This window comes from Athene noctua, chromosome 6 (genome assembly GCF_965140245.1).
Source record: "Athene noctua chromosome 6, bAthNoc1.hap1.1, whole genome shotgun sequence".
NCBI classification, from domain to species: Eukaryota; Metazoa; Chordata; class Aves; order Strigiformes; family Strigidae; genus Athene; species Athene noctua.
The window spans coordinates 10,150,149-10,163,546 of NC_134042.1; the positions used below are offsets into that span (position 1 = coordinate 10,150,149).

Consider the following 13,398-nt stretch of genomic DNA (forward strand, 5'->3'; position numbering starts at 1 on the left):
AAATTCTGTAGCTCCTTGCTTCAGCTATGAAACTTTACTGTTGCGCTGTTACTAAAGCATAAGATTACACACTTAACTAGGACTGGGGGTTCCTCTTAGTGTATTGTATAGATTAACAGTCCTTCTAAATAATGAAGTAATTAACTAAAAAAAAAGTTCAGGTCCCCCAGCTTTTTACCTGAGCAGGAATTTAGCCATGCTGTATAGAAGGTGGGTTTGTGTTTCTCTAAAAACTGATGAATGGTAACTCACTGAGCAAAGTGAGGCTTAGCGTTCTTGTTCATATTTCTCTGTATGCAATACAAGAACTTTTGAATGAAACAATGCTGTGAAACATCCCCATACACTGGTTTCTGGGTATAAAAAGCAGAATTGTACTGATGATAATTTTATGAATGTTAGAAGGGGTTAGATGGGGAATACACTGAACTCTTAGTATCAAGTCAGGAAGAAATTCTGCTGGACTTACTAATGATCATAGGTTAGAGATGCAGACATTCTGTAATTTTCTAGTTTAGTTTTTATTTAAAGAAAAAAAATCTGTTTCCCTGAATGCCTTGTTTATCTATGGAAGGAAATAGAAAAGCAGGGAATTGAATTTGTTGTGGGTTGTTTTGTTCTAAATGGCAGCACTCTTCTCTTTTCCCTTTAGAATGAGGGGAAAGTGTATGTGTTTGGGAAGAGGGAGGATGAGTGTTTTATTTTAAAGATAGCTTAAATGGTTAATCCTTGGTGAGTTATATGATGCAAACTTTTTCCCTTTCAAGTGTAAGTGGCTTTAGGACATGCTTCTCTGATTCAAGAAATATGCTGAGACTGTTCAAAGAAGAGGGGTTTGTGCGTGGGCAAAATGTGCAAAGCTACATACCTTAAATCTGCTCAGGTGAGAGGCATTCCTGAGATTTTAAAACATACTTGTGCTAACTTTCCACTAGGCCAAATGTGGTTTTTTTTATTTTGCTATAGAGTGTGATCTCATCCCCCACCCCACTCCCTAGATGCCAGGAAAGACTGCGTTCAGGAAGAGTTACTAATGCCTGTTAGAGCTGTAGTCATAGGACAAGCAGAGCTAAGAGGGTAATCTTTGTCTGCCTGTGTGTGTTTGACTGGCATGGCAAGTTTTGGCTGATTTTTTTAAAAAATCAGCTTGTGAAGTAGTTTTGCCTTTACAATAGAGATGGTCTTTTTAGCTGTAATGAGTCTTTTAGCTCAGTTTCTATATGTTAAATATAGTACTGCTTCTGCAAAGACGAATGATGGTGTCACACACTCCCATTTAAACTTAGTTTGATGGTTTTATAAACTGTTTTAGAGAAGGTGAAGCAATCTATCCCCAAATGAAATCAGCTTCTGGTGTCTTAAACTCCAAATTGCATCTGTTTCATGGCTAATCATAGCAGCAGAAAGAACTTGGAGGCAGAACTGAAGTTTGTAGTCTGAATCTTTTGAGTTGTCAGCATCCATCAATAGAAAATCCAGGCTCCTTGACCATTTTTGTGGGAGTTATTTACCAGTATTGCGTGGGGATAGGGAGGAGGAAGAGAGAGAAGTTATAAAGGAGTTGTGCAGACAAACTGGAAGGCATGGCAAGTATACTTCAGTGCAGTCTTAGTTATCTTGGGCAATCCTGTTGGCCCCTTTACCCCCTGCCTGGCATGTGTTCCTGGGGCTGACTGGGAGTTCTCCCAGCAGCAGCATAACGGCAAGATCAGATTCCCTGTGCTGGCACATGGGAGGCTGGTTTTTAGTCATGGGAGCAACGGCACCAGCGCTGCTAACAACGGTCATGGGAACGTGAGCCTTATAATAATGTAATTTGAAATAGCTTATATACCTCCTGTATGGGCAGTGTTTGGTCTGTCTTTTTCTTGAGATAGCAGAAATCCTGTCCTGTGAAGGAATATGAATTGTTTCATTTCTGACTTGAAAATCACAGTAAAGTAACTGTTATGACTTGTTTTCCTAGAAGATACTGATAGAATGCTCTCTATATACATATGCATTTCAAATATAGGAAGGAGAGCTTTTGTGATGAGGAGTTCACATCTAAAGACAGAGGTCCAGAGGAAACTGTTAATCCCTTCTGTGTGCAGTGTATTTTGCACCAACACACATACACACACACACACACACACCCCTGCCCCTAATTTTAATGAATGCTTTACCCTTAATACTGTCAGGCATTGCTCTGAAGTATGAAAGAATGTCAGGCTCACAGTTGCCTGTGCACAGCAATTAGTCCTTTTTCATGAGTCCATCCTGTACACTGAACACCACTGAGTTCCTATTGGCAAAAATTCCATAATTAAATATTATAATGTGATATGTTACATAAAGTTCCTGATTAAAATTACATGGTCTAACAGTCAACATGCTGGCTTCTAGAGTTAGGAAAAATGCTAACTAAAAATGGCTAAACATGATTTTTCATTTCTCCCATTTTTTCCAAATGAGTCTCTGGTTACAGTAGCATAAGCTTTATTGTGTAACTTAAAGGTAGTAATAAGTATCTGATTGATGTAATCAAACATCTTAATGTACAGATGCTTAGCATTTAAATAGTCTTAAACCTTCAGGTGCCGTATGTTTAAATGTTTAACCACCATGTGTAGTTCTTCTGATGTCCTCGGAGGCTACCAAGCCTTAAATATAGGAGTTTTTTGTTTGACGTCTTTGTTTTCATAACAGTCCCATGAAATTAATAACTCTTCTCCTTATTTACAAACTTCAACAACAAATTTAAAGTTGATTTGCAGAATATGATTGTTTTGGTAATGGTGGTATATTTTTCCTTACGTATATTGTATAGAATTGTTGAAAAGGTTAAGAGCCTGGTTGGTTGGGGGTGGGGGGAAGGAAGGGGAATTAGTTTAAGTGTATGTATATATCAAACTACCCTTCCTGTTAGTAACATTGACACCAGATTCTAAAGTCAGTCTAACTAAGAAAAATGTATTGCTAAAACTTTGATGTTTTATTTGGTTAATGCTAATTTTTAGCTTGTAGTAAACATAGGTAAGCATTGCTCAAGCTTTTCTTCTGTTCATATATATGTTTTCAGAAGGCGGCAGTGTTTTTAATAGAAAGCAGAGGTGGGTATAGAAATATGACTCTCAGAGCTGGGGTTTTAAAAAACCCCAAATATTGCAGAATTTACTGTAGTAATCTGAGAGTTAGCCATGCAGACCCCTACCTGGATATCTTACAGCACGTGTTTCTAGAGCCTTCAGAAGGCAACCTCAGTAAAATGAATAGCTGAGATTTCATGATACATTTCTACTTGCTGAAATTTTTCTTAAGAAATCCTGCAAAATGCTAAATTCTTCAGACCTCTGTTGATATGAGTGATTGTGAGCTGTCTAATCTTAACTTTCTAATCTGTTTTGTAGCGAGAGAGGCAGTGTGAGTTTGTGTATGTAGTCCTGCTGTGAACAAGAAATAATCTCATTTCATCTATAGAGTGGATTTTATCTGGTACCTTTTTCATTAATACTATTCTGCGTTGGTTCCCAGTGCAGAGAATTGTCAAGAACTGAAGCTGCAGATTTAGTTGGTCATAAACTGTTCTTTATTATATAAATGTTAAGAGCAATGGAAAACCTGTCTAAGATGCCTGAAGTTAACCAATCTTGGATGTTTGTTCTTCATCTCTCTGTCTCAGTTCCTTATCTGAGAAAACTTGTCTGTCAGACACAAGTTTTTCTGCGGCTCTTGTTAGTGTGTATGAGGAAACCAGTTGTTTATTTGTTGTAGAGCTTAGATGTTGAATTAAAAACAGCATGCAAGCTGGAAAGTCAGAATGAAAAGAAATTATTCAACTGATATTTCATTCTTTAAGCTTGTCCTCTCTGCTAAATGAGGCAGAGATGCCAGTAAAAATACTATACTTGCATGAGAGCAGATTTAAAGTATTTTATATTTCCAAAGGCTTTGCTTTCAAACGTTAACCTGTTCTGAACACTTAAGAAAAAGCCTGTAGTAAATTTATGTACAGAAGAGGATGCAAATATATTTCCATTCTCTGTCTAGGTCCTCTGTAAGTGACTTCTCCAAGGCAACACAGCAAATCACTCGGATAGTCACGATTAAACTCCTGGTGTTCCTAACTTTGTCCCCGGGAGCCCCTGGGTTCTCAGCCTGGGGTTGCAGCCTTACAGCGTAGTTAAATGCAATCCGAAGGTTTGTAACTGTGCAGCTTTTTTGTGCACAGTTCAGCCTTGGTGAAGCTAGGGTCCTGCTATGGAGGCGAGTCTCTACGTAGGGGGAAACAAGGAAGGAAAGAACAGTTAATCATGCTGTTATTTTTAAGTGACAGTTTTCAGTTTATGTGCGTACTTGTGCTACAAGTAAATTGATACTTTTTAAAATAAAAATCACACTTTCATTCAAAGACTGTATTTGCAGATGCATAGTACTGACTGGTTTGTTTAGCTTTCCAGAGTCATCTACAGCAGTGAGATTTTTTTAAAAATTACTTTTTATTAATAGCATGGAGATACAGTTGTAGTTGCTTGTTGAAGAGGATGGTTAGTGCTTGCATGATGAAGCTTCCTCTGTAGATTTTTTTTTTTTTTTTTTTTACCAATTAAATAACTGATTGATAGTGGGAGGTGGCAGTGACAACTAAGGTTTTAGTATCAAAGAAGAAACTAGTAGAGTTTGAGAATCACACCTGTCTCTTCAGCACCCTCAACAACAAGGTTATTTCAAATTCTGTATCATCCAGAGCAAATGTGCTTATATATTTATATACAAAATAAATTTGTATGTAGCCTCAAAACAGTCCATATTCCCCAGTTCCTAACCTACCACTTCAACAGTTGGGTGTTATGTAAATTAACCTGAAATGGCTCTAAAATTAATTTAACTTCTGTAATATTTTTTGCTCAAAATGCACAATAAAATTTGAGACTATGAGAGCAATGGTACAGTCACTACCAGCAGTAGACTTCCTGTTTTCTGTTCTGTTCTTGCTGTTCATCAGCACCGTGGCTTTGCTGGTTAGTAAATGTAAACTCCTCCACTTATGCTGGTCTCTCCACGGAGTGAGAGATGATTATGTGGCTTTCTGCTGCTCTATCTATTCATCAGGCTGGGGCTTAAACTTCAGCTCTGTGATGACTTGTGTGTGGATAGAAACGTTTCTGCAAATATCTTGTTAGCTGTGGAGTTGAAGCTTAAAATATGCTAATATTCTAGTATTTTACTAGAAAAATAGAGTATTTTGGAAGCTTTTTTTAGGAAGCTTCAGGAAAAGTAATTGAGCAAATGAGTTATTACTTATATTTTCGCTATCTTTTTAGGACTATGACTCAAGAGCTTTATATGATTCATATGAGGATGATTTCAGAGGTACTACCTTGCTCCTCAGCTAAACATTCTTCCCATGACACAGGCAGTGTAACGGGCAGTGTATCTTCTTGGCCTCCACAGTTCATGACCTAGCATATTAGCTTAAACTGCCATTGATTTCAGTTAACATTAGTACTCTGGGATTTGAGCTCTAGTGACTGCACTGACACACCACCTGCTTTACCATCTTTGTTGCGTTGCTATAACCTCTAGTAGAGGTGGTGGGCAAATGTCTGGGGTGGGTAACCTTGTCGTATTTGGTTGTGGCAGCTGGCAGGGCTTGTGATTTGGCTGTTAATAAATGTGATGGAGAGGAGGTATTTCCCACACACAGGCTTTGCTCAGAACTAGGAAAGCTTGTACCTGTCATCTCTTCTTCCATTAGTGACAGTAATAGGTTGTATTCTAATCCAAGTTAGATTTGCAGGTCTCCTTAGTTTTCCCTTCCATGTCAAATGGATTTTCTTTCCAGGTGGTATTTTATAGTTAACTTCAGCTTTTTAAAAAAATTGCTAAAAACCAAATGCCCAAACCCCCCAAAAAAAACCCCAACCAAAAACCCCCTCTCCAAAACCCAAACTCCTACCCCCTCCAACTTTCCAAATATTTGAATTTTATTTTTCTGTTTCAAACTATAGTTAAACTGTGTGTAATTATATTTTGTTGTTGTTTTTCTTTGTAGGAGGGGGTAGAGAGCTGAAGGGAATAACTTTCTCAAAACTGGTAAGTACTTCTTTCCAGGGCTAAGATAGTTTACCTAAGAATAGATGATACGAAGATCTGGCATCCATTCCTGGAAAAGTTTGATGTTTACTGAAACTGAAATCCTATCTATTCTTATATTCAGAAACCAAATCTTAAAAAGTAAATGTTACTGATGGAAGCCCCAGTCCTATAAATCACTGTAGGGCTGAGATTTGGACCCAAGAGTCTGTAAGTACAGTGGACGTTTAAGTTCATCCACTCAAAAATAATAATGTGTTGGGTTTTTTTTCTGTGTAATGTGAAAACCAAATTTATTTGTAAGGATTTTTGGTGCAGAAATACTTCTGCCTAAAATTCTAAATTATTCAAGAGTCCTTCCAGACACATAGAAGGCATTCATGGCTTTTGTGTGGCTCCTACCTTTGTTTTCGTATATATTTATATATATATATATCAAATATATACCTTGTCAGCTGTGCTTCTAGTGTAGTTTCCGAAATAGCTGTAGTTTAAATAGCTTTGTGATATTTTAGATGTTCTAATGTGGATTGTATTTAATTGAGATAATAATAGAGAAGTGCTAATGCACTTACATGATTACTGTAGAATTTAAGGCTTCATTCAGTCTCTGAATATTTATATAGTATATAAGCATCTACTACCTTAACTGTGGTGCATTGGGGTACTTATCTGAGTATGAAATTTTAAGTCTTGAAGCAACCACTTAAGAAATAAGGGATTATTTATAATAAATGTATGCCAGCAAGAAAATGAATGGAGGACTGCTGCCTCCCATAGCTGAATTCAATCCAAAGAATGGCAAATTTACCTCTTGTTCTCTGTGCTCTTTCTGGCTGAGCTTTGGGAGTGTGTCTGGATGTACAAGAGATGCATGTACTCCATAATCCTCCGCTTTCCTTTTAGAAATCACTGATTCCAGCATTGAACAAGGCAGTTGCATGATTTCCTTCAAAAGCTAATGGGATGAAGGATGTTTGCAGACCAACCCATCCATGCAATTTCAATCATCTACAACCTTTTTAATTAAAATAATTCCACTGTCATAAGGGTAGGGTGGAAAATATAGTATGTTTTATGATTAATCCAGGGATGGTTTTATACATCTTTGGATGTGGTATTCTGGGTAGTTTGTAATGCCACTGGACTTAAGGTTTTAAAATCTTCGTTTGAAGTTAAATGTGAAAGAATAAAGGTTAAAAATATTGAAGACTTCTGCACTCATAAAATGTGTGGCCACTTGCTTACATAGTTCTGTACTTGCTTTCAAAGGAAATGCTAGCTATTTTTAACCAGCTACCTTCATAATTTCTAGACAATATTCTACATAAAATAGAAAAATACAGTCTAGGATTTGTTGGATGGAAGGGGTGATCCCTTTTTTTTTTTAAAAAAAAAACCCAACCCACAGATAATTATTCCTGCTTGAGAAGAAAAGGTACAAGTGCGTGTTCCTAGAGTGTTTCAGTTCTAGGGGGGTACAACCAAATAACAACTGTATAGATTTCATATTCAGCAATTGGCAACTTGACCAGATTTTTAAATGAACATCTTACCTAATGCTTTCTCCCACCCACCAATGATTTGGATTCTTCTAACACTTCAGAACCTCATAATAAATTCTTCACCGTCCTTTGCCTGTTTCCTCGTCTTTAAAGTGGTGGTGATGCATGCCTCGGCGGGGATGGCATGCCAAATATACAGTATCTTATTTGTAATTTAACAAAGTGCTCATAATTGCTTAACCAGCTTCACTTTTCACTAGGGAGAACACTGGTGCTACTAGCTGACAAATACAGCAGCTGGCAGAGGTGATTGCAAAAGATGGTTCTTTACTGTGTAGCCTTCGCTGATGAGGCAGTGTTAGTTTCTCTTTACATACCAGACAGGTTTTGAAGCAGAGATTGTTTCTTATGTTTAAAATGTGCTTCAGTGTAACTTTGCTGGCACAAAGTAACTGGAAGTAAATGATACTGCAAAGTGAGTTGCTCTGAGGCTATAATGGGAATGCTGGAGGAGGGGAAGTAGGAAGGAGTCAAGAATTAGAAAACCTATATAAAAAAAAAAAAAAAAGAAAGGTCAAAAGTTTGTTAATCTCTCTTGACTTTTCTTGGAAGCTTCAGTCTTAGGAACTGAAAAATTCTTCAGGATGTTATAGTATGGCACCTACTTCAAATTTATATATATCAAAGGAATATATTTTAAGGAATCTTAAAATCTTCTAACTTTTTTAATTACAGTGAAAGGAAAATATGAAATTGTAACATATTTTGGGATGAAACTGAATGATTGGTGTGTTACTAGAATTGTTTTGTTTTTTTTGTTACTTGTCACAATATATGTTCCTCAATACAACAGTGAATTACATCTGTTCATGTCTACACCCTGTAAACCTGGCTAGGGCTGAGCAACCAGTTGCTTCTGCAAAGCGCTATCACTTTTTTCTTAAATATCTTAAATTAATTTTGAAAAATCTTTCTAGCTGTTCAAGACATCTATGAAATTAGGTTGGATTAGTTTTTTATGAACCATCAATACTGTAATTTCTATCTGTCAAATTAAGTTGTGCATTAATAGTAGTTGCTCAATCTCTGTATGCTTTTTTACAGAAGTACTGTGTCATTTTTCCCATGAACTGGGCTTTACTGTCACATGTATTATAATTATGAATATTGTTTATATTTTCAGTTAACTGTCTCATGCTTTTTTGCACTCAACTTTAAAGTTACTATGGACTTAGAGAGTGATACTAGCCATTCATCATGACTGCCTTCTCATTCATTGAAGACACACTGAGAAAGAAACTATGGCCACTTCTGCCTGTCTTTTTCCTCCAAAATTGAATTTCCAAGGCTTCTGAAAGACTTGTTGCCTCTGTAGCAGGTTCCAGTTTTCGTTAGCAAAGTCTCCCACGTGGTTTTCTGAAGCATGGTTTCTTTTAGAACTGCAATGCTAGGGACTTAATGCAGGCTATAGTTGTTCTTGTCAGTGAGTGGAAGTAATAATCCGGGATTCTGTTTTCTCATTACTGTTTGTGGTAATAGAACAGGGAACTATATGTAATTTCCATGTCCCTTGATACAAATTACAATTTTATAGAGAGTAGTGCTGCAAAGGCAGCTGTTTTTGCTCGTCTGTGTCACATGTGGGAGAGGCCCTTGCAGAAGGTCATTTCATGTGTTGACTAGAAAGTCTGATCAAGCCTTTGTTATTTAAATAAGTAACTTTAAGCTAACAGCAGACAGCCCTGACAAAGAATGAGTTTAAATATAATGCTTTTTAAAACCCCTTTATAGTTTTCTCTTTTTTTGTAATGTATTTCTCTTTGGAAAGAGAAACAATTAATTTAAATAAACAAAACAACACCCCCTCTTTCTTTATTTTCTGGAGTTCACAAACTTGTCCAGCACTTCAGTTTACCGTAGTGAGACATTAAAATAAAATTCTCTCACTTACGGGAATAACTGTCTTTTTACAGCCTACATGTCTAATCTAAGCTGTCAGTATCCTTTTTGAAAACAATGAAGTCCCATTATGAAGGCCTCTGAGATGGCTACAATACCTATGCAATAATTGTGAGCAATTTTCAAAAATAAAAAGAATAGGAACTATTTTAACATTCCAGCAGTTCTTTAATGTGTGGTGTCTGGATGGAAAAGTGACTGGAAAGATTGCTATATAATGTTTTCTGATAGCTTTTTTGTGTATGTATTTATATATGTTTTTACACAGGTTCCATTGTGATTTGAGTTATATGGGATGGAGACAGGAATCTTAATCCTGTTTCAGAAGTTGATACTTTTAACATACTTCAGAACAAAGAATCTCTTGTCCAACTTTCAAGGCTTTTAGAAGCATGGCTGATAAGCTTTTCTATGTCAGAGGTTGGGGGATTTATTTGTTTGTAGTACAAATGAAGAAGGTAAACTCATACTCATATTCTACAAGTAGAATACCAGGATTAAAAGGATTTTAAAATTAATGGTTTTGAAAAAGTCCTGTGCTGCTTTATATCAGTCTTGTCTTCCTTCAAAACAGGTTTCAACTGAAATGACTAACTCAGCACAAACTTTAGGCAGTGAGTTTATTATATTAATGTTGTTCTGTCAAATTACATGTAGACCATCCCATCTAAGAACAGCTCTATAGTATCATGGAAGTATGTTAATGTAGTACATTCTGTTTAACAACTTACTGCTGTACGAGTTGCAGAATTTTAGTCTCCAGAATATTTTCTCATCCATACAGATTTCTAAAACATCATTGGTAGTTAAATTTTCTTACTTAATATGCAACTGCAATAGGATATTGGTAGGAAATAGCTGCCTGCAATCTAAGATAAGGGACAAGTATGTCAACTTTGGGATATGTGGGAAGTAACAAGACTGCAAGGCGGGCATTTTGTACAGCCTCTAGATCTCTTGTTTTCAGAAGATTGTTTGTGTTTAGGCTAGAAAGCTGCAGTTGAATATAGTTCACTGCTGAATTCATACTCCCTTATAATCTTTTTTTGAATTGACTCCTCTCCTTCACTAACCAAAACAAAATCTTTATTTTTCAATAGCACTGGTGTTAAAGAGGAAACCAGGAACTAAAGGCACTAGAATCAGCAAAGACACTTCTAGAGAAAGTGGAGAAGGTAGAGAATGGAGCTGCAGACTCTACAGGAGGCTCTGAAAGTGGAAATTCAGGTTCACCAGGTAATTTTTATGTTTTGTTGCTTTATACTTTCAAGTAATAGCAGCATTAATATTGCTGATAGTAGTACTACTAATGGTAGTATTAAGTAATAGCACTACAACTATAGTAATAATTGTTTTATAAGCTTGAAACTACTTCAGAATTTTGTATTCTGCATTTTGACCCCACCACCTGTTGTTTTTTAGCAAATGTGAAAAATCTACATATCAAGCTGTGGGTGAGGATTTTTTTTAATATATTTTGTATCAGTGACAAAAACATTCTGAAAACTCTGTGTTCAGCAACTTCTGTCTAGAAGGGTTTTCTAATGTTCTGAAGCCAATTTCAGTGTTCAGTTTGGAATGGAAGAATATGGTGGAGGAACTTGCAAACAAAATGTGCATAGTGCTGCATAGTCTCATCTGGTGCTTCTGGAGTGTATTCTACTTTAGTACCTTCTAAACCTGTAATTGTATAGTTTTGCTAACCAAAACATTGTAGTGTTTGGGCTCAGAAATTTTTACATGCTGGGTCTTTTTACTGGTAGCCTTTTTGATAATATATAGCAGTAGAGTTGCAGTTTCCATTCTGTTACAATACAAATGAGAAATATTAAAAATAATAATAAAACCTAATTTAGCAAATGTAAAAGGACATATGCATGTTAATTCTTGGAACAAAATTGTTACAGCCATAAACAGAGTAGCTGCCAACTTGAAATGTTAAATTTGTCAATGAGACCTTTTCTAGATAGTTCTCTAAGTATTTCTGTTGGATATCTGAAACTCACAATGGATAAAAAGAAATATATGATAGGTTACACTGATCAGTGTAACCCATCATGTAACATTTGGAAAATGTTTTCAAATTACCTGGTGACTTGTCCAAATAAGTGTTCTAGGTTACTTGTTCAGTAGTTGCTTCAGTGATGAGCATGGTGCAAGAACTTGAATGGGTAGATTAGTAAAATGAAGCTATGTCTTCTTCAACAAAATACAACTTGCAGCTAGGGAGAAAAACTTGAAAAAGCTAAAGATGAATTTCCAGAACTACAGAGAAGTATTTAGCTCTCCTCAGAAAGTCTAAGGCCCTTGCATTCAAAACTTCAATGAAGTTTTGTTATGGGCATAAGGAAATTCAGAAATTACCCACGGCATTTTGCTGCAGGTATTAAAATGTTTAAGGCCAGTAAGTATTTTTTTAAGTGCTATCTGCTCTATGGCAATCACAATGCTAGTCACACTCGCGTTTGTTTAACATCAGTCCCCTTTACACCTAAGCTAACCAAAAATTTTAAGACTCTGAATTTTGAATAATCTTTAGCATCTGTTTGTAATAATGATGATGATGAACAGGGATAAAGGCTGGAAAGTGTCCACAAAGACTTTTTTTAAAAAAACCCAAAGGTTTTTTTGACTTTCTTTGCCTTAGCTTTGCCCAATCCTCATTAAAAGTGATCTCTGCACCAAAAATCAGTTTCAGTTAAATTTGATTTTAGTTGATGAAACTATACAAGCCATTATATCAGAGGACTGTCTTTTTTTTTTTTTTTTTCCCAAGATACTGTATATTCTCATAATTAAGGCTAAGAACAAGTCTTTACAATGGAAAATAACACTTGCAGCAATGTGTTGGATGCTTCATTAAACTTCTTGAACTATTCACGAGTGGTTACTGCTGTGTTTGTCAAATGGCCACTGATAGAAATGAAACTGGATTTGTCACAAAAAAAATAAAGTCAAATAAAATGCTTGAACTGTTTTGTATATCTTTGAATTCTGTAACTTACAGATACGAGAGAACCCTTCTTTTGGCAGCGCTCAGGATTTGTGGAGAATCGTCTCACTTGTCATCTTATCTAATATTTATTTTCCTGAGGACTCTAAAAAACCTCGCCAACAATCAGACAGTCATAGTTTGTTATCCCCTTGTAAGTGGTGGACAGATGTCTGTGGTCAGTGTAGAGAGTTCAGCTCTGAGCAAAGCCTCCCAGCTTCCTGATGCAGCATGTTCCCCATGACTGCTTCCATAGCTGTAGAAAGGGTCACTCACTATGTGGCTGGATTTTTGTTTGTAGGATAGCTCCTTGTTTCCTGCCTATTCCAGTTCACCCCCAGAACTCTGAAGCTTTGATGCTGATGCTTTGGCAAAGTGTATCTTAAATTATCAGTAAGGACCCAAAGGAGGTCTTTAGGCTACTTTTTTTTCATTTTTTCATTTTGATGATTGCAGGATCCTCCATAAATGAAGTCTGACCAGTTCACTTGCTCTATCAGAGTGTAACCTGAATATTCAGATATCTTCCATGTTAAAGCTATATTGCTTGTCCTGAGAAGAGATGCATCAAATCCAAGTAGTTCATTCTTCTACTGTGTTGTCTTAATTAAGGTTGTTTTGAAACAATCTGCTCTTCATAGTTTTAATCACAAGAGGTGTTAAGGAGTTATATTTAGCTAGGTTGGATTCATGGATGACTCCTTGAGCTGATGTATGGAAAGAACCTAAAACATCCTTTTCCTTCTCTCATTTCATAGCAAAAAGATCAGTAGTTTCTAAAATGTCTTAAATTTAGCTTACATTTGGGGTCAGTGCAAAAGAACTTTTTTTTAATGATTGGATGATGCAGTATTGTGTGATCCATAA

At 36.3% G+C, this 13,398-nt stretch overlaps 1 protein-coding gene across 5 annotated transcripts in view; it reads left to right on the plus strand.

The window, feature by feature from the left end:
• The window catches only part of PHF21A (PHD finger protein 21A), a 137,419-nt gene that overhangs the window by 26,402 nt on the left and 97,619 nt on the right, over positions 1-13,398 (plus strand). For all 5 annotated transcript variants that reach the window (XM_074909520.1, XM_074909521.1, XM_074909517.1 and 2 more), the window contains exons 2-3: positions 6,035-6,075; positions 10,640-10,775. In XM_074909520.1, coding sequence (XP_074765621.1) covers positions 10,722-10,775 — 54 coding nt within the window. In that variant the 5' untranslated portion in view covers positions 6,035-6,075; positions 10,640-10,721. The remainder of the gene's footprint in view (positions 1-6,034; positions 6,076-10,639; positions 10,776-13,398) is intronic.